The sequence below is a fragment of the Epinephelus lanceolatus genome, chromosome 8 (assembly GCF_041903045.1).
Source record: "Epinephelus lanceolatus isolate andai-2023 chromosome 8, ASM4190304v1, whole genome shotgun sequence".
Lineage (NCBI taxonomy): Eukaryota > Metazoa > Chordata > Actinopteri > Perciformes > Serranidae > Epinephelus > Epinephelus lanceolatus.
In genome coordinates this window covers 8,450,673-8,470,670 of record NC_135741.1, presented here as the reverse complement: position 1 = coordinate 8,470,670, position 19,998 = coordinate 8,450,673, and the positions used below count along the sequence as shown (strand labels likewise).

At 41.5% G+C, this 19,998-nt stretch overlaps 1 protein-coding gene across 1 annotated transcript in view; it reads left to right on the top strand.

Moving 5' to 3' along the window:
* Positions 1-6,945: 6,945 nt before the first annotated feature.
* The window catches only part of olfml3a (olfactomedin-like 3a), a 36,236-nt gene continuing 23,183 nt past the window's right edge, over positions 6,946-19,998 (top strand). Inside the window, exon 1 of the mRNA XM_033628056.2 lies at positions 6,946-7,168. Within this exon, the coding sequence (XP_033483947.2) occupies positions 7,151-7,168 (18 nt within the window). The 5' untranslated portion in view covers positions 6,946-7,150. The remainder of the gene's footprint in view (positions 7,169-19,998) is intronic.

Below are 19,998 nucleotides of genomic sequence, written 5' to 3'. Positions count from 1 at the left end.
CCTATTGACTCTAATGCAGTCATTCCAGATTCCCTTCATTTTCAGGCTGGTTTTGTGGATTTGGAGCTAAATGTTGTGCCTGGGACACGTCGTGTATTAATGATACTCGTTACCTGGAGAGGTTGGAAAAAGTTATACGTTTCTTCCCTGTTCCAAAACCAAAATCAAACCCTGAAAAGTGTAGGATTAGCTAGCTAGCTACTGAAGATATAGCCTACTGAATGTATACACATGCTGCTTTTGCTTTTTAATGATTGTAACAGTGAAACAAAGACCGACCCTGCTGTACAGGAACCAGTGAAGGGAAGCAGGGAAACTTTGCTGATGTTCAACCAGCTCTGTGTCGTCGCAGTGTGTGCAGATGGACATTGTTTGAAGATCCCTGCCCATCCGGCGTTGGAGGTCCAGGTGCTGGCAGCAGCACGGGGGTGAAGCCAAACACCGTTCATCTGCACACACTGCGATGCCACACAGCTGGTTCAGTATCAGCGAAGTTTCCCTTTATATTCATTGTCTTGTGTTGTTATCAGCAGTGATGTGGTGGTTCACTTTTACACTGTTATCTGTAGCCTATAGTTCAGCTTTAAAAGGTCAATTATAGCAGGACAAATTACCAAGTGGACAACGCTCAATCCAAAATGACAGTGAATCTGGGGTCGGCCTTTACTTTCACTTTCACTGGTGGCGAGCACATTTACAAACAGTGACAATTCCTGCATATACCATACCTTTAAAGCAGCTTTATGCTAATCAATATTTTTACATTGGATAATGGATTACGTAAGTATGTGAAAGGTGTCACTTGATGTGACCTATCACCTTCATGTAGGCTATTCTGAGCTTGTTTTCTGGATGGCAACTTTACTGTTTTGATTCTCATGATGTTGTTTTGCAGCTATTTGGCCAAAAAAAGCTCTAACAAACTGCTCACTATCTGCACAGCACCACAAGGCAAAAAACATGGTAAGCAACTATCTGGTGAACATGGAAGATTATTTAGCTGCTGAAGATCCAGTTAAAACAGAGCTCAGTGAGTATGAATATTAGACTTACATTCATCAGATGTTTGCCATATGAAGTTCACCATAACTTAAAAGATACCAGTACCAAAATACATCCCTGTTGATAGTCATAGTTTGTTTCTGCTGCCCCCAAGTATCCAACATTTACAACAACAAACTTGATGTATAACTTTACCAGACATTTATGAATGATTTACCATTTAAACTGGCAGACATGATGAATTAGAAAGATATATTAGATTTGTTTAGATAGACATGTGACTGCAGGTATGAAGAGGAGTATTTTCCACAACCTGGCAACAAAAAGTACTTCTAATGGCTTATAAATGACCCAGAATGATTTATTAAACATTAACAAAGCCACTAATGACAAGTTATCCCTTTGGGCAGTGGTGCTGTTATCAATCTCACATTCACTGACTCACTGTCAACTACTTTTAGCCCTTTGCTTCAGCCTGTTGAAAGACTTTCCCTGCATAGTAAACCAGTGTGCAAACTGCACCTCACTGTAGCTTCAAAACGAAACTTTTATCATGATACAGCCTTAGGAAAAAAGGGTTGAACTTTAAAGGCTACTTAGGCCATTTAATATGTGATTTAAAGCCACTAAACAAATAAAAACACATTCTTTCTTCAAGAGCCAGTAGCTGATGCTGCTTTGCTAAGCTAGGCTACTTAGCTTTTAGCTGGACGAGTTTACCAGGTGATATGATGATGATTAGATTTATATGGGGTGCTGTTTGTAAAGTGTCTCACGCTGAAAATAACATCAACATTTTGCCACATTTAGCTTCAAACAATGTTTAAAAAAGTATTGTGAATTTTTTAACGTCACCTTTTACCACATTTACAGCAACATTTGTTAACTTAGAAATATATGAAATAGTTAAATCTAAATATTAAATGTGGCACCTAAATGTTAAATCTAAATGCTAAATCTAAATCTAAATATTAAATCTAAATATTAAATCTAAATCTAAATCTAAATGTTAAATCTAAATATTAAATCTAAATCTAAATCTAAATGTTAAATCTAAATGCTAAATATAAATATAAATATAAATGTTAAATCTAAATGCTAAATATAAATATAAATATAAATGTTAAATCTAAATATTAAATATAAATCTAAATCTAAATGTTAAATCTAAATGCTAAATATAAATCTAAATGTTAAATGTTAAATCTAAATGTTCTGGGTGAAACTAAATATTTAGCTAATATGCAAATTCACACTGCTAGTCACCGGAAGTACCAAAATAAAAGCTTGAGATGGTCAGACTGTGTTTATAGAATCAAATAACGAATTAAAACCAACTTATCGGGGGAAATGAACACTTGAACATACATTAGCGTGATAATAACTACCTAAAATAACAAGAAACATGTTTGAAGAAATTTTATTTGACGTGTACTTTGAGTTGTTAAATATGTTACTGTATTTTGGCTTTGTAGGGTAGAACAGATTGTCTTCCTGCTGGTATAGTATTGCTAATTGTTACAGGTTTGATGTGTGATTTACAGCAGTGGAAAGTAATACAGTAGGCAACATTAACTCAAGCACTATACTTAGGTACAATAGAGTGCTCCAGGGATGATGTTTTTCGGCCTACGTGGAAGTTAGTGTCGCCTTGGTTCCCTCACCAAAAGCCTATGGGATTTTTTTCCATAGGTTTTGGATTATTACAGAAAATAAGTTCTGTGGCAAACATACAATCATAATACTTACACTATTTCTTTCAGCAAGATAATCCTCACAACTTAAAACCACTTGTATGATTTTTGAAGCCTCAATTCAATCACCAGAAGAAGACCCACAAAGCTAATATTTGAGTACACCACGGTTGCATGATTCTGTAGTCTCATTTAGCTACTTGTTAGCAGCTGCCTTTTTTGAGACATACAAAAGCTGCAAAATTAATGAGTGGAGTATTTAATGGCATATTTTATGTTGTGGAACAAAATAAAAAAGTCTTAAACTTGTTTTAATCACAGAAGTTATTTCAGGCGCCTAATCAAAACCCCACTGACTTTGAGACGAGGGAGCCAGGGGTGCTAAAATGCTAACTCATTTAGGACTCAATCTTGATGTACTTTACATGAGTATCTCCAATTTTCTGTGACATTAAACTTCTACTCCACTACAATTGAGAATCGCTTTTGTACTTTTTACTCCACTTGGCGACATATATTTGATAGCTTTACTAGTTACTGGGTTGATTTGGATGCAAAATATAAACAACAAATTAACAGGCTAGATGATGCTTTATGGATACAGATAAAACTTCATTGATCCTTTGGTGCAACTCACAAGCTACCTGGCAATAAAAATAAGCTACTGGGTATCTTCATTTCCCTCTGGAGTAATAAAGTATCTATCTATGTATCTGAAATTGTTCGTTTTCGCTCTGTAACATTCTTCATGCAGAGTACTTTTACTTTCAGTACTTTAAGTAACCTATATTTTGATGCTTATAGCTCACTTTTGTACTTAAGTAAAATTTTGAATGCAGGACTTCTACTTGTAACAAAGTGTTTCTGTGCTGTGGTGTTGTTACTAGTTATTTAAGTAAAAGATCAGATTATCTTTTCCACCACTTGTGATGCTGTATTTCATTGCTCAGCTGTCATCTCATTGATTCATCACTGGGCCTTAAATTGAAAGAGACAGATTTTAAATCACATTCATTTGTTCCTGGGTTTTGTTTCGGCCTCTACATGATTTGATGTTTGGCTCAGCAGCTTAATTACTGCCTACAAGGAGATGAAGAAGAAGAGAAACACAAACACAGATCATGTCTTTGTGCAGTGCCTGCAGGACATTATCCTGATATACCTGTGCAAATTGAGTGCCAAGACTACTTTTCTGCAGCCCATGCAAACTGAATGTGTCATATCTTCCTCTGAATAATCTTGCATTAATGGTGTCTGGGCGGTTTCGAAATCAGACAGCAGCTATGTAAGTATTTTCGACAATTTACTTCTCAAATTGCGGCTGTCAAGTGCAATTGAGGCTTCCCTCAGTCATGCATGGCCCCTGAAAAGGTTTTAGTCTCATGTCTCTGTCATGTCTACATCGCTGCACCTTTTACAGGTTCACTCAGCAGCCTCTGGTGCAATTACACAAAAAGTTATATGAGGACAAGGGACACATTAGAAACACTGGTCCAGCTTGACATTCTCATACACACACACCTCGCAGCACAAACAGGCAGCAGGAAAGAGTCTGCTGCAGTTGGAGTGGAGACGGTGGGTTTTAATGACACAGTATCTCTCAGAACGCTGTTCCCATAATTATGCTCTGTCTGACGTGGATCTGTCATTGGCATTGATTGTTTGTCCTGATGCCCACCTCCTCGGGGAGAAAAGTGTGTGAGTGTGGAGGGGAGGGGAGGGTTAGGGTGGATGTTTGGATCCCCTCGGGCTGGACAGGTTGCATTCAGGAGCCCATGGGAGGCCCAAACTGGAGCCATTGGTGAGATTGGTATCGTGTTAATGGCTCCACAGGCTCCAAGATACATAGCAGCAAAACCATAAGAGGCACTGGAATGTGGAGCTCCCTTGAATCATTGTCATAATTAGGGACAATTGCAGACCCAAGACCTATTGTGCTCATTTGGAACCTGTTTTGTCTGACTTCTTGCATGCCTCTCCTCACTGCTTATCTTTATGTATGTTAAAGGAATAGCAGAGGACTTTTTGTTTAATGCATTTATGATTTGTTTTGCCAGAAGTCAGATGAGGAGATTAATACCATTCTCATACCTGTTGTTTAACATGAGACTACAGTCAGGCCTGAACATACTGAAAGTGTCCCCTTATTTGACACGTCAGTTGATGCTCTGGGTGGACTGTAGGTATCAGATTTGAAACGCGATCATCACAGAACCAGCAGTATTTTATTTATCTTGGGTGCTGCTGCTTTCTATCTCATTTCATCTTTTATTTTTTCTTCCAGGTGAATGAAAGTCAAATTAAGCAAAGCTAATCATGACTTTATACAATGCGAATTAACCGCTGTTGTTAGGTTTATGTAGCAAGTTAAGTTTTATGACCAGTAGATGTCAGTAAATATTCTTGATAGATGATAGAAGTGTTTATTTTTCTTTATTTATTATTTTTCTTTATTTATTATTTATTTATTTTAAGTATATGACATGAAACAATACAGTTCAGATCTGTAAAAGTTTGCAGTAGTAACTGTCTTCATTTAGCATTGCAGAGTTACAGTTGGCTGGTTAGTCCTTCGGCGATTCTCTCGTAGTCAGCCCATTCCTCACCGTCCCCGCCATCTGACGGTTAATGGCCTCTTCATTTGCGAGGACAAGGAGGGCGCGCAATTCTTTGTCTCCCCATTTGCTTATATTTAAAGTGTCTGTCAGGTTTGCGTTTCCCTCTTGCTACTAGCTGCTCGCTAAGTCCTGCTATCAGCTGTTTCCTGTTTATCCACCGCCAGTGGGTCACACGTGCGGCGTCATCAGCAGCTCCTCCCACAAGTCTTCAACAGCCCCTCCCGTTGTGGAAGACCGCCTCGGTCTGTTTAAACTAAAAGGGTTCCACCCTACGAGACGGAAAATTGGGCACCACGGATCAACTCACCAATCTGGCTCTGTGTGACTAAATGCTCGCAGCTTGTCGGCAAAACAGCCCAACATTAGCGGAAAATCTGGCAGTGTAAAAGGGGCTATTGACTTTCTCCGTGGAAGCCAGTATTCACTTCCTGTATGAATGTAAAGCCAAACCCAAACCTAATCATGTGCTAGTGTGGGCTAACGTAACCACATGCGATTGTTGTTGAAGGGAAAAAACAGCAATTTGTGGCGTTGTACTGATGTAGTGTGTTTATTTTGAAAGAGACTGTATACAAACTGTACATTTCCTGTGAAAAGAGAAGTGTATTTTGAAAAGACACAATGCATGTAACAGGCAGAAGCTGACACTGCGACCAAGATGACCAAGCGACATGGCACGTGACATGGTCAGGATTTGATGCATTTGGTCCAAGAACATTTGAAAGGTCTAGAAGAGCCGCATGATTGATTCATTTTATCCCTTTTCAGGTTAGGGAAGCACTGAACTGGTAGTAGCCAGCTTGGTCAGCAGAAGTTGCTAGTGCGCCTGCTTTATTGGCCTAACAGTGCAGAAGCAGCGCTGATCTTCTGGGTAATTTATACATGGTAGTTGAACTTTTTTGGCTTCATGCGCCATTGAGCAAAGCAGTTTGACACACCTCATGCATGGTGCATATTCAGCCATTTAAAACAGGAAGTGTATCACATCCCAGCCAACATTTGTATGTGGGGCCCATGTGGGTAGTAAATGGGCTGAAAAATGGGCCCAAATGGGACTGTCCACAGGTTCCATATTGGCCCACATGGGTGGGTTTACCTAAGTGGACCCCAGATAAGATGCCCATTTTGGACCCATGCCCACTTTGTACCCAGGTAGCCCCAGCATGATCCATGTGGAGCCCACTTGGGCAAACCCACCCATGTGGGCAATTGGTATGGGGCCAATATGGAACATGTGGACAACCCAGTATAGGGGGCAATTTCAGCCCATTTGCTACCCACATGGGCCCCATATACAAATGTTGGCTGGGATGCTTTCAGTGTGTTTGGGCCTTTAGCGTAGCATACAGCCTGGACACATGGGGAAACACGTAGCCTGGCTCCGCCCAACTTTTCATTTTTTACACCTGGATTTTTGGCACCAATTAAACCAGGTGTTTTCGAAAGTCAGTCACTGTGATAAAATTTGAGAAACTATTTCAACACAACCTGTCACAACACCTCTTAATTGGACATTCATACTCTGAGGTTTGGCACTACAGCTCCCACTGGCCCAATGGGTTTCACTCTTAGCTACTTGAGTCCCTTCTTTTTAGGCCATATTTGTTCACATTTAGGCAAAATGGCATTATTAAAACAATGCCGAATTAGCTATTAGCAGTTTCTGTTTGCAACTAACCCATGAACATACAGTCAGCTACAACTGAAATACTTTCACACCCAAGAAACTTTAAAAATGTGACGATTCTCAAGCAGCTTCTGGAACTTCGCAGCGTCTTTTTCTGTTGATTTCCAAGTGGACTTATGGAGGTGTATTCATGATGGACATCGGAGATAATGATATCCTCAGAGAGAGTAAGTCCTACTTAATTTGAATATATGTGTTCCTTGTCTGTGTGGTCAGATTTGACTGAGTTACGAGTCCGGGAAGAGGTGAGATTTTTGATACAAGTAGCTTATCCTATCCTTATTCCATCCTCCATTAACTTTAGCTGTTTATCAGCCACTGCTGCCGCTGCAACTGTTGATAGTTTTGGTGAGCAGGCCAAACTGAAATGACTTAGTTGTTTGTAGAGCACCTGCATGGACCTATCAGTTATCCGTATGTAGTATCTTTGTTGCCTCATCTACCAACATTTTACCACTGTAATTTCCATCTGTTTAAACTTCCCTCAAGCCTCCAGTTACAGCAGCATGTTCTCAGGCGTCTTTATGCAACAGCAGCACTAAGCTCAGTTGTTATGGAAAACATGTCAGACATCCAGAGTAATACATGCCTCTCCATATGACAGATGATTAGACCTTAAATAGCACTATTGACACTAATAAGGCCAAATATCCCTCATTATCTTTCCCCTGAGTGATAGCAGGAGACACTGGGAGGGTGCAGGTGAGGCGACTCAGGCGTCCTGGGAATAAACACAGCAGACCCAGTCATGTTGTGGGCCAGTAGCTCATGTCTGAGGGTGTGGCGAGTCTGAGGTAGATGGTGTGGATAAGATAAGGCCTTGTGGTGATAAGGGTCCTGAGTAGGGAGAGCTGAGGGGCCCCAGAGTGATGAAGCAGCAGTGTCTGATTAGAGTCAGACAGATTAGTCCACAACTACAGCTCATATGACGTATTTTTCATCATCTGAAAATGGGAAACTGACAGTGGATATATATTTTAATCTAATAAAAGCACTAGATTTAGTTGAAATACATTAAGTTTTAGTGGCCTGTCTTGATCTGCTTTGCTTTGGTTTTATTCAGTATATCAGTGTCTTCTTTAAAGTGGCTGTAGATCCAATGTAGGTAACTTTTAGTTTAGTTTAGTTTATTTGTTTAGCACAAGTTTAGTACAAGTACAAAACTGTGCAAGGTGGGAATGAAGCCTCTGCAGGCTTATACAGAGTTCCACAGAGAAGGATGAGCACAGGGATCAGGCGGGTAATAGAAGTTTCTTCAAATGCTTTTTGAAAGCAGAAAGGGAGGACATTGATCGCAGTGATGAGCTTAATTCACTCCAGAGCTTAGGACCTCTAAAAGTAATATTAAATTGGTGTCTTGAAGTCCGTGTGCGGGGTAAGAGTAGACTGTAGTTGCTGTGTCTAGTTTGATATGTGTGTACATATGTGGTGGGGATGAACAAATTCTGAAAGGTGTCTGGAAGATCTTGTTTCCTATATATAAACTTATGCATGAGTAAGCATGTTTGATAAACATTTACCTTGTCAATGGGGAGTACTTTATATTTTTTAAAAAGGGGTGCCGAGGGTGCATATCTATTTGAGTGGGATATAAATCTGAGATATTTCTTCTTTAATGAATGGGAACAAAACGCTATAGTATAAGGTTAAATAAGCGGAGGAGTGAATTAAGGGACAAACCTTCCTCAAAATGCCAAACATTTTCACAGATCTCTTAGAGACAAGGTCGATATAATCAGACCATTTAAGACCGCTATCTATAATAACTCCTAGGAATTTAGTATGCTGAACCAATTCAATTTGAGTATAATTGATAAAGATTTTAGCTAATTCTATAGGATAATGTTTATTAGTATTACAAAAAATCATGAAGTTGCATTTTTTTGCATTGAGGGTAAGTTTGTTCCATTGAAACCATTCCGCAATAGAGGATATTTCCTCATTGACAGTTTTAATTAAAATATTAAGGTCTTCGTGTGCAGCTACGAGGTTTGTATCGTCTGCAAATAGTACTGGGAGAAGTTTGGTGCATGTCATGGCCATGTCATTGATGTAAATTAAAAACAGTAAAGGCCCCAGGATTGATCCCTGAGGAACACCAATCATAATTTGTGATTTCTTGGAGGTAAAGCCTGCCAAATGAACATATTGCTCTCTGTTAGTTAAATAGTTTCTGAACCATTTCAGGGCAGCATCCTCCACTCCGTATCTGTTGAGTTTGGCAATCAATATGATATCAATATCAATATGATATCAATATCAATATCAATATATCATGACTGACCGTATTGAATGCCTTACTCGGGTCCAGGAAGACTCCAAGGGCAATTTTTTTATTATCAAGAGCTAATATAGTTAACAAGTTGAATGAGGGCATGCTCAGTAGAATGTCGTTTACAAAAGCCGTATTGATGTTTATATAAAATATTGTTGGCTGCTAAGTGATTAAATAATCTAGAATAGACAAGCTTTTCCAAGATTTTTGATATGCATGGTAGAATTGATATTGGCCTGTAATTACTGAATTCCTGGGAGTCGCCTGTCTTGAAGATCGGTATGACTTTAGCAATTTTTAAATCCTGGGGGACAATTCCAGTTTTAAGAGACAGAGAGAGGATGTGAGTGAGGGGTTTGATGATATAATCAATGGTCTCTTTAATAAGGACACTTTTGATGCCATCATGACCATGGGCTGCATTTTTCAATGACAAACCTGCCCCCTGATTGTTTTGGTAAGCTGGTCCGGCCTCATGTGCATGTTAGTCCATGTGTGCATCCAACTAGCGAGCTCATTGCCACCACTAGCTATGCCCTGTGCCTGTACTGTGATTAACGCCAGTGTTTCCCACAGATTTATAATCTGTGTGGCATTCACTCACTCAGTACAGTTACATCATATTAGAGAAAATCAATTTATTGTGTTAGCACGCCTAAAACCAGACTTGTGAAATACACGTAAACATGTTAGTCTGACTGAAAATGTACTAAATCAAATTTTTCAAACTTGGACTAACACATCCACATAATGCAATTGGGAATCGAATTACTCCTGCATGTATACAGTCAATCAGGCCCAAACTGGCCAAGGCGCTCACAGTTTCCATCCCGGGCTTTGATGCGTAAGTAGAATGGCATTAAATGCGTTACAGAAGAAGAAGTCGGTAACAACATGGCTAAGTCTACATCCAGAACTGTGCATTTTTGGACGGACAGAATGTACAGAGCTGTAAAGTTGTCCACCATGGTACCAGTTTGCCACTAGCTAACCGTAGCTAACTTGTTTGTTGTGAATTATTTAGTTGTTAGTATTGGAAAAGGTCCGACACTAACAAGCAGAAAGGGGGCATATAGACGGATTCGGCAAGCGATTTGTGTATGCCGCCATCTTGAGGCGGCGCCATTGCTGCGGCGACATGTGTCAGTCATCAATTCATCATGCTGTCATTGTGAACTGACTCTCTACAATGACAGCATCATGAATAGCTGGATTGATGATGTTAGACGGTGGCCTCCGGTAACTGATGAAGGTATCTTAAATGAGTACCGATATTAATTTAGAAATTAATCATTTGTTTTAGCGATAAGCAGGAAAGATTAGAGTAATAGGGAGATAACAGACTGTATCATTAAACACTGTGTAATATAATGTTACCATACGTTACGTGTGCTGACGTTAGCAAGCTAGACATTTAATCATTATGGACAGGCTATGTGACTAAAAACAACAACAACACGTGTTTGTGTTTTGTTTTAGGTATTCAAGAATATTTTATTGATCGCCTGGCCTCCGATGACCAAAAAAACGGCAATTACAGGTCTCTGATTGAGGGTCAAAATTACCTGAACTCCGGATGGGTCGGGCAAATTTTACACCGCCTTTTAGTAAAATTTAAAAAAAAAAAAAAAGTCACGTAGCCTGTCCATAATGACTAAATGTCACGCTGCTAGCTTGCTAACGCCAGCACACGTAACGTATGCTAACGTTATATTACACAGTGTTTAATGATACAGTCTATTATCTCCCTATTACTCTAATCATTCCTGCTTATCGCTCAAACAAATGATTAATCTCTATATTAATATCGGTACTCATTTAAGATACCTTCATCAGTTACTGGAGGCCAGAGAGTAAGTTCACACTGACAGCATTATGAATTGATGACTGACACATGTCACCGCAGCAATGGCGCCGCCGCAAGATGGCGGCATACACAAATTGCTCGCCGAATTCATCTATAGCCACCTATTGTTGCTGAGTTGGACATATTTGGGTCAATAAATTGATTCAATTGATTCAGGACAGTAGTCCAATTAAATGGCCTGGTTGAGCTATAGAGTAACCGTAGCTCAGCTTAACTCTGCATGTAAATGTACTGACCAACTTTCCGTTGTGTCCCTTTTCTATATATCTTTATATTGTTCTATACCTGCGGGTCCATGAATGCAACACTTTAATTTTTTACCTCAGCAGCAGTTTGTGGATTTTTGAGTTGTGGGGTGGATAATTGATCAGACGATCCAATCAGAGCTGATTAGGTCAGATCGATGGATGGAGAAGAAGGCAAACCTTTACACCCAGCGCGGTTAAGTTTCGCTTTCATTGCACCTGATGTTCTGCTGCTCTGCACACTCTGCGCTGCGAGTGTGTGTAGCAATGGTATTGGAGGGTGTGTGTGTATGTACAGTGCACTTCACAAGTGGCCCAGCTCCAAAAATATTAAAACGAATGGAGTTAGCACCGTTAGCTGCTAGCTGCTGGCTCAGAGCGCTGTGTGCAGACAACTCATACGCTCTGAATTTCGCATAGAGCCCCTTTAATTTTTAAAGTAAGAGTCTAAACTACAAAACACTCAGCAGCAGTAGAAAGTGGCATGGAAATAAAATATATTAGTAAAGTACAAGTACCTCAAATTTGTATATTACTCATTAAGTAAATGTACTTTGTAAAATTCCACCACAGTTGTTAGTTATATAAGTGATCAAATATAAAGTTAGAGAGGCACAAAGAGAGAGGGAATCATCACTCAACAACCATGAAAGCAGCAAGAATTTGTAACAACTGTCACTGATCTATTTTCTGTGATTGATGGGGAGCAGGATGTGAACAAAAGAAAGTTTTGTGGAGCTTTTCACGTTGTGCCTTTTGAACCCTTCATGCAGCATTAGCTCCTCTTGTTGTTATCGTGTTAATGAAATGAAAACCTCAAACGTGGCCACACCCTGCCTCACTAACATCCACCACCATCAGCTCACCTTCAGGTTTTGGTGAATCTGCTCTTGGGGTGATGATGGTGTTTCTGCCCTTGCAGGCCTGTTGAAAAAAGTCTTTGAACCTCCTCCCTCTGAAACACTTCAGTTAGTGTCAGACCAGCCCTTTCTCACCCTGCAGGGAGAGCCGGTGTGGTTTTTCATTACTCAAATCAAGACTGTCAAACGATTGTGTATATCCTGGCGGAGACTGATCCAGTAGGCTCATAAATGCCCAGGCGTCTGCCATCCATTTGTTCACATGTGTGATCTCATATATCACACTTGTCACTCCTGGGCAGCTATAATCTCCCAGAAGCTTTTAGTAGAAATCCCGCTGACAGTGTTATTTGAAAAGCCCCGTGATTATTCATTATAGAGTTTACACATTTGTGGGAAAGATGAGGATACACAGAATGGACGGAAATAACTTGTACTTTCTGTTAGAGGGAAATAATCAGACGTGTATTTTAACTGCGTCTTTTTGCCTGTTGCTGGGACTGTTGCCTGAGCAGCTGGTGTATTACCACCTTAAGGCGCGGGGATATAATGAGACAGCTCGTGGGATGAGGCGTTCAGTATGAAAGGATAAACACAAAACACCAGTGTACTTTCACACAGTTCACAGACTGTAAGCTATAATCTTCCAAATCCTGTCAAAATCCCAGGGATGTATGTTTCACTAGTAAATATACACACTCACTGTATGTTTCTCCCACTGCTGCTGCTGCTGCGATTAGGTGCATCTGAATGAGAAAGAGCATCTCTAGATGTTTTGTCAGGCCAATAAAACCGTAAAAAAAAAGAAGTAATATTTGGGGACGTAACTCTTCTGCCTTGAGACAGGTTTACAGTCTCGTGCTGGCGGGATGGATTCCTGAAATAAACTTTCCAGACCCAGGGAGTGAAAACAACTCCCTTTCTTTTGTGAGGGAGACAAGGCTCGGCCCGATATTCATCAGTGGGGATAACCTCTGACCCCAGAATCATATGACGCTGAGTGCTGGAGATCCCGCTGCAGCCAGACAGTCTGTCTGAGACGCCATCTCTCTTTCTCTCTTTCTCTTCCCAACACTTCTTATCCCTCTCTTTCTCCTTGTCTCCCACTTTTTCCTCCTTCCTCACCTTTCCTGCTGTTGGGACTGTACATGTATGAGAGTTGTAAGGGTGTGGAGGTGCTGCTGAAACTCCACAGAGTTGTTATTAATATTTTCTTTGGATGCTCCCCTGGTCTTCCTCCCCTGAAACAACACCCTCCCTGACCATGTCAAAATAATGCAGCAGTAATGAGTTGATTAATTGGATCATTAATATCTAAAAGAGGCCAAGAACAAAGTATTTAACAAACAGGGTGTTCACCAGTTAAAACAATAATGTCTTAATGACACATTAACATTTCTGTAACTTCTGGCAGGGTGAAATACATCTTTGTAACTTATAACGTATACAGCTTACTGCAGTTCGCACATCTGTATGCAGGCACATGCTGCGTACATCTGTCTAAAGACACATTAAGACCAGTTTGAATCCACTGCAGCAGTGTTTTGTTTTGAAAACTTTGGGATTTAAATAAAGTTGTTGTTGACATATTGACGTCATACTGTTACCCACGGCAACAACAAGCATGGCTGAAAGCAAAATTATTACCGATTCTGCGGTGGCTCCAAAAAGAGGAGCAGCTTCAGCAGTGTGGAATAAACTGTGGCATCCTCAATGTTTTATGAACAGCCCCGGCCTTCTCAGACTCTTTTAATGACTTACTGCTCAGAGGGAACTCATTCAGCAGCTCCTCTGGCAGCAGCACAGCGTCTCTCCCTCTTCTCTCTCGCCGTGTGCACATGGGAGTCGGTGTAGTCTAGTGATTTTGTCATAAACCTTTGTTAACGTAAACCTACGTGACGCTCACGGTGCGACAAAAAACTCCATATATGTGAATGTGTGATAGCTGTGGTGTCATAACAGCCTGTCACAGGTTACAGCGTGATGATTAGAGGAGAAATGGCAGAGCATAAAGGTCCAGGTGCTAAAAAAACAGCTCAATCATTTAGGATTTTACTAAAAGACGGAAATCACCTGTTGATTTATATATAGAGATCCCAGGGGATATTTTTTGTATTTGGGAGCTGTTTAAATGTGTAATTTGTGGTAGATTTTATTTAGTTGAACTATTAATATTGTAACAGAATCTGAATCTCACTCTGAGCTACTGTTGTTGTTCACAAACTAAAGAAATGAGAGATCATTTTAGTTTTTACTTAAGAATGTAGAATTTGATCCATCCACTAAAATAACATTTCAAGTCCCCATTCAAGTTAGCAAATCGCCAAACTGGAAGTAGCCGGCTCGGGTTGTGGATGTCTCTAGTGCACCTCCTATGGGCCACACAGTGTGGAGGGCAGCGCCGAGCTTCATGCACCACTGTACAACTTTAATAGAAATGAACAGGGCCCTGTCTCCATTTTAAAAAAAATTTGTTAGTTGCAGCCCTGTTGCTTTGGCATCTTAATGATACGCATCATGCCTTCAACCAACTCCAATGTAAACCCATCCGTGTCATTATTAGACAGCGCAACAGACGTAGTATAAAGAGCAAGAAAGTCCTGTTAGGGCAAGTTGGGGGGGAGGCATGTCCATCAAGCACAGGACTTTGACCCAGGAGATTAGTGTTTGTGTCCTGTGTGAAACTTAAAGTCAGTGTTCAGTTATTTTGTCATGTCTTGGTTCATTAGTCACTGGTTAGTCACGTGAGTCGACTGACGTGCTTTATGTCGACTACGATATTTTCCTAACCCTTACCATGTAGTTTTGTTGCCTAAACCTAACCGCTGATCCCTGCATCAAGGTACAACCCAAAAGGCTGCTGGACCCAAGTAGAGGTTAGATCACACTGTGCCATCGGTCCTTTCCATCATGCATTTTTTCCAAATTTCCCAACTCAATACCCGTATACTGAACAGAAATTAGACCTCCCTCCCTTTAGTGAAAAGAAAATGTTCATTAGTGGTGTGATATAATAAGAACATTTAGTCAAGTTCTGTTATTAAGTAAAATTTTCAGGTACCCATACTTTGCTTTATATTTCCATTTTTCCTATTTTCCACCTCTGCCGTACATCACTCTGCCCCTTCTCTGACCTCCACCTCCCCCCTGATAATTTTCATACAGTCCCTTACTTGCCCCTGTTTCAAAAATACATCCAGAGCATGAACTTGTTTTCATCAAATGAATAAAAATGGAAAAATTAGTAATCTAAGAGAAGTATCTCCCCTCTAACAACCCACCCTTCCTCTCCACCACCACTCCAAACCTCTCAGATACCAGCATGCAGACAGGACGGTGGACTCTCACCGCTCCAAACAATTACCATTAGGTAGGCCATGACAGAGCTTTTCCACACTGTGCGACGGACTGAAACAGCTGCTGACAAGCCCATCTCTCCTGAGCCCCGCTCCAGTCTGCTGTGATGCTCCGATTGTGACACCGGTTTTTGGGATAAGGTACTCTCGGGACATACCTCAAGATGATGGCCTGATAAACAAATACCTAATGGGCTTCCTCCAACAGTTGATTTAATTTAACCGAAGTCCAGGAACTGCTAAATTGTTTCCATCTTGCAGCACCGTGCTGTAGCTAATTGCAGCTGCTTATCAGGGCGATCACAGGTTTTAACCTTAACATCATGCAATGGATTTTTTTTCCTTATAGGAGCTGTGCGGTAATTACAGAGCAGCTATGGATAAATCTCAGGGTAGGATCCATCCATACTTTCACTGATCCAGACGTAGAGCCGCTGAACATGTAGTTACCTTTATAAAAGAAGTATGCCTCATTTACATGCACTCAGATAATTCAACAAAATGTAAAGGCAGATAATGTGGTGATTTTCACAAAGATAAGTACTGGGATCAGGTGTAAACACACTAATCAGTGTTGGAGCATGTTGCGCAGAGCCCACATAATGAACTTGAGCGATTATAACTGTAATTTAATGTTCTCGTAGGCAGAGTATTACCTCACTTTTATTGGTTGGGTGTTGGCAGTAAATAAAACATATGTACTCTTGATGTATGGTGGCAAAACATGACTGTTTGTTTGGATGAAAGGGGGGCCTGCAGGTGGGGTTGCAAATGGCTGCATCAACCGACCCCCTCCCTGCGCTTACAGGAAGAGGAGGCCAAGCCCCGTGCATACATTTTTGTTCACTTCATAATTTGGCAACTGTAATGTTTGAGGCATTTCACTCAAGTGAGTCATGGTTTGAGTGGAGCCGAGTGCCAAAGAGGTGTTGGGTTTGAGTGCTGCGGTGTTCAGGATGAGGCGTAGAGCGTGAGGTGACATGTTTTGCTGGTATAGAGGATATGGGAGATACTCCTGTAATGAGTGCTTTGTGAGATAATGGTATGCACGAGCCCGCCTCTTGCTATGTTTCCTCACTTAGGTCCAGGGGCAGAAACAGCAACAAGAACAATGCTGCAACATGTCATGTAGACAAGCTCAGGATGCATGTGGCGCTTGAGGAGTGGTTGGCGGGGAGCGTTGTCAATATAATCTGATTTTCATGTGGCACATGATTGTGTTGTATTGAATAAACGTCCTGACAGCTGTGGAACTCTAATACACCTGATCAGAAATTAACAGAGCACATTTGTAACTCCCACAAAGGCCTGTGTTTAAAGATTTGTATGTAAGGCTTGTTATTGGTGACCCCATCAGCCTTACTATTGCTCTCACTCGCACTCCGTGGGCGTGAGCAATCACCTGGGCACCGGCCAGAAGAGTGACATACACGAGACTGAACGTGATGACTGTCATCATGTTGATAGAATGCTGGAAAACAAATTACAATCATATTAAGAATAATGTTACTGTCTGTCATGGATGTTTTTCCGTAGGCCGAGGCGGATGTTAGCTTTGCCCTGATTCCCATGTCAAAAAGTCAGTTGGATTTTTCCATTGGAGTTTTGATTATTGCAGAAAATATTTTGGTCCTTTTAGATGCACAGCCCTTCAAGGCACTGTCCTATTTCCAGCCTCACCACCCCTGGAAATAAATGCACTTTCCCACCACTTGTTTTCTGCTTGCACATACCTGCTTCCGTAGCAGCCCTTTCTCTCAGCTCCTATTGCAGCTTGACTCCTCTCTTCAACGTTGATGCAAAGAGAATTCTTTAGCTGTTGCTGTGTCTCATGTGTGACGAAGACTGGGTAAGGAGAGACTCACAGTCCTGACATTATAAAGACTATGACCAAATAAATATTGCCTGGTGAGTCGGAATACTGGAGATCGGCTCTCCAGGAGAAAAGAAGAAATCAACTTTTTTAAGGATGTCCACACATGAGTTTAAAGTAATGCAGAGGTGGAAGACGGATCTTTCTGTAACAGTAGTAATAACTTTATGTGGTCGTTGGTTAACGAGCTGCACTTGACACTTGTCACATGACGTGCTGCGCCATGCTGGCACTGGTGTGTTTTCAGCTTCATTCCTCCCTTTATTTGAAAACAATACAGTGTAAGGCTTCAGCAGTCTAAGTAAGTCAAATCAAGTGCAAATCTTCCGAAGTTCCGGTCTTTTTAGCACCGTAGTCCATGTCGGTGTTGTCCAGGGAAACACAAAGAGGCCTCATGCCAACTTGAACTTGCAGTAACTGATGATTTTGGGCCAGTAGGAGGCATCTGAAACAAGTTGTTAACCCAACATTGACATATCACCTTTGAAGTTGATCATTTAAATCCAGCAGTAATGGAGACACTATTATTTATTCGGAGTTGTGCTCCTGGCTACCTAGTGAGTAGTCTCTTACACAGACGCTGATGACGTCAGCGCGCTGGCTGACTCTGTCGTCTGTGGACATTCCCATAGGAAGTTGTAATAGAACTAGCACTGGCTCCCAGTGGCAGTGATGTGATTGGATCCAAATCCGTGTACTTCCGTACTTCCTCGACCAATGGCTGATTAGCTTGGCCTTACACCCACCTACACCGGAATTGCTGTTCCCCGAAACAGAAAAGGAAGTGTTCAGTGCATCGCAAGAAGAGATTAAAATGGATGTGATTTCATTTGATTCGGCTATATTGCAGAGCTGCAACATCCACAAGATTGGAGAAATTAAGGATTTACAGCAGACGTTTACATGCCGTACCTATGGCAACACCGTCACGTGGTCTGGATATCCCTGCCCATATCTATTACAAAACAAAAGACGCATGTCCCCAGACTCCCATTCCGAAGTAAGGGAGGCTGGTCACGCGAGACTACCTAGTGAGTACAAGTCCATCAATCAGCCTCTTTTAGCTCTGCATTTGGGCTCCACCAACTCCTTGGGAAAATACCTGGTTCTTTAGCTACTCAATACTCCACTATGTTCACCAGGCAGTCGCTGAAAGTGTCTGTAAAGCCTGGTTCACATTACACGATTTTCACCCCGATTTTGACGTCACAGAGGATCTTGAGAGCCACCTTGGGTCGGAGGTGAGTTGGCAGATAGTTTGCCACGACGCATCAGCCAATGAGAGGCGGGATACATCCCACGTCAGCACGCAGGAGGACAGAAGCAATGTGAAGAAGACAAGCCGGCAAGCAACAACAACAATGGTGGCGTCCACAGGATCACGGGGAACGCATTGTGTTTGGACCCAGGCCCTGGAGGCAGATCTGATTCAGCACTGGGAAGAATATCCATGCCTTTACGATGTGTTGTCTCCAAGTTAAAAAACGTAGTTTGGTGACGTCACCATGTCGTCTGGGGCTCTGTCAGCGAGGGCTCAGTGGAGAAATCTTGTGGTGTGCATGCACAGGGCGTAATGCATTTGCAGAGATTCCCGATGACAGAAACACACGTCGCCAGGTATGAACACTGAAAAGATTACTATAGTCTCCGCAACTCAAGACTGGTCGGCCAGTCGTGTCATGTGAACTCGCCTTTCGGTGCTGAGAAGGTAGCATATAGGTTTTTAGAGCTCTTTTGTTCCTGCTGCGGCTAAAAATGATCCTATGAGAGCAGTAGGAGTGAACTTAATCTGTCGCGTTTCAGCCGACAACGAAACAATTGAGCTAGAACTTTCCATAAAGCTGCATAAAGCTGAGGGGAGCTGCAGATTTGGGGGATTATTCTCTGTAGGTTCATCACTGTGAGTAATCCTATTTACATTGTCATAGCTGCTTTAATTTAAACTTTGGAATATATCTTTGCGTGGAAGTGGACTGTGGATCTCTGACACTGTTAGAGGGTGATCTTTTATCATCCAGTATCAACAGGAGAAATGGTTAAAGCATGGGCATGTGAGTCCTGCTCTAAGGCAGACTTTAAAATCTGTGCACTTCCCCCTTAAACTACTTGCTTTAATACTGTTTGTGGATGCTTAGTGTGCGTAACATCATGCTGCAGCACAGCAGAGAGCGGCGTCTAGACTCAGTATGGCCAGCAGCTGTGTGCTCCTGTCCAGGGACAACTGGCTGTGACGGCATTTCCTTGGATATTCTCTCACATACTGTGTCTTTATTTCCAGCGGTCAAGCTCCCATTGCAGCGCCCACCATGGATAAATGCTGCTTTTGTCAGGAGTTTTCACCCCTGCAAGCAGCTGTCCACAGCCCCTCGGGCACTCCTCTGCTCAGCAACCCAAGCAAGTGCATGTCGGCTGTCAGGGCAGTGAGAAATGAACGTTGAAGTTGAGAGACAGTTTTCATTATAGCGCACGGCCAACTTTAGATATCACGTTGAAATAATATTTCTCTCAAGAAGCCCCTGTA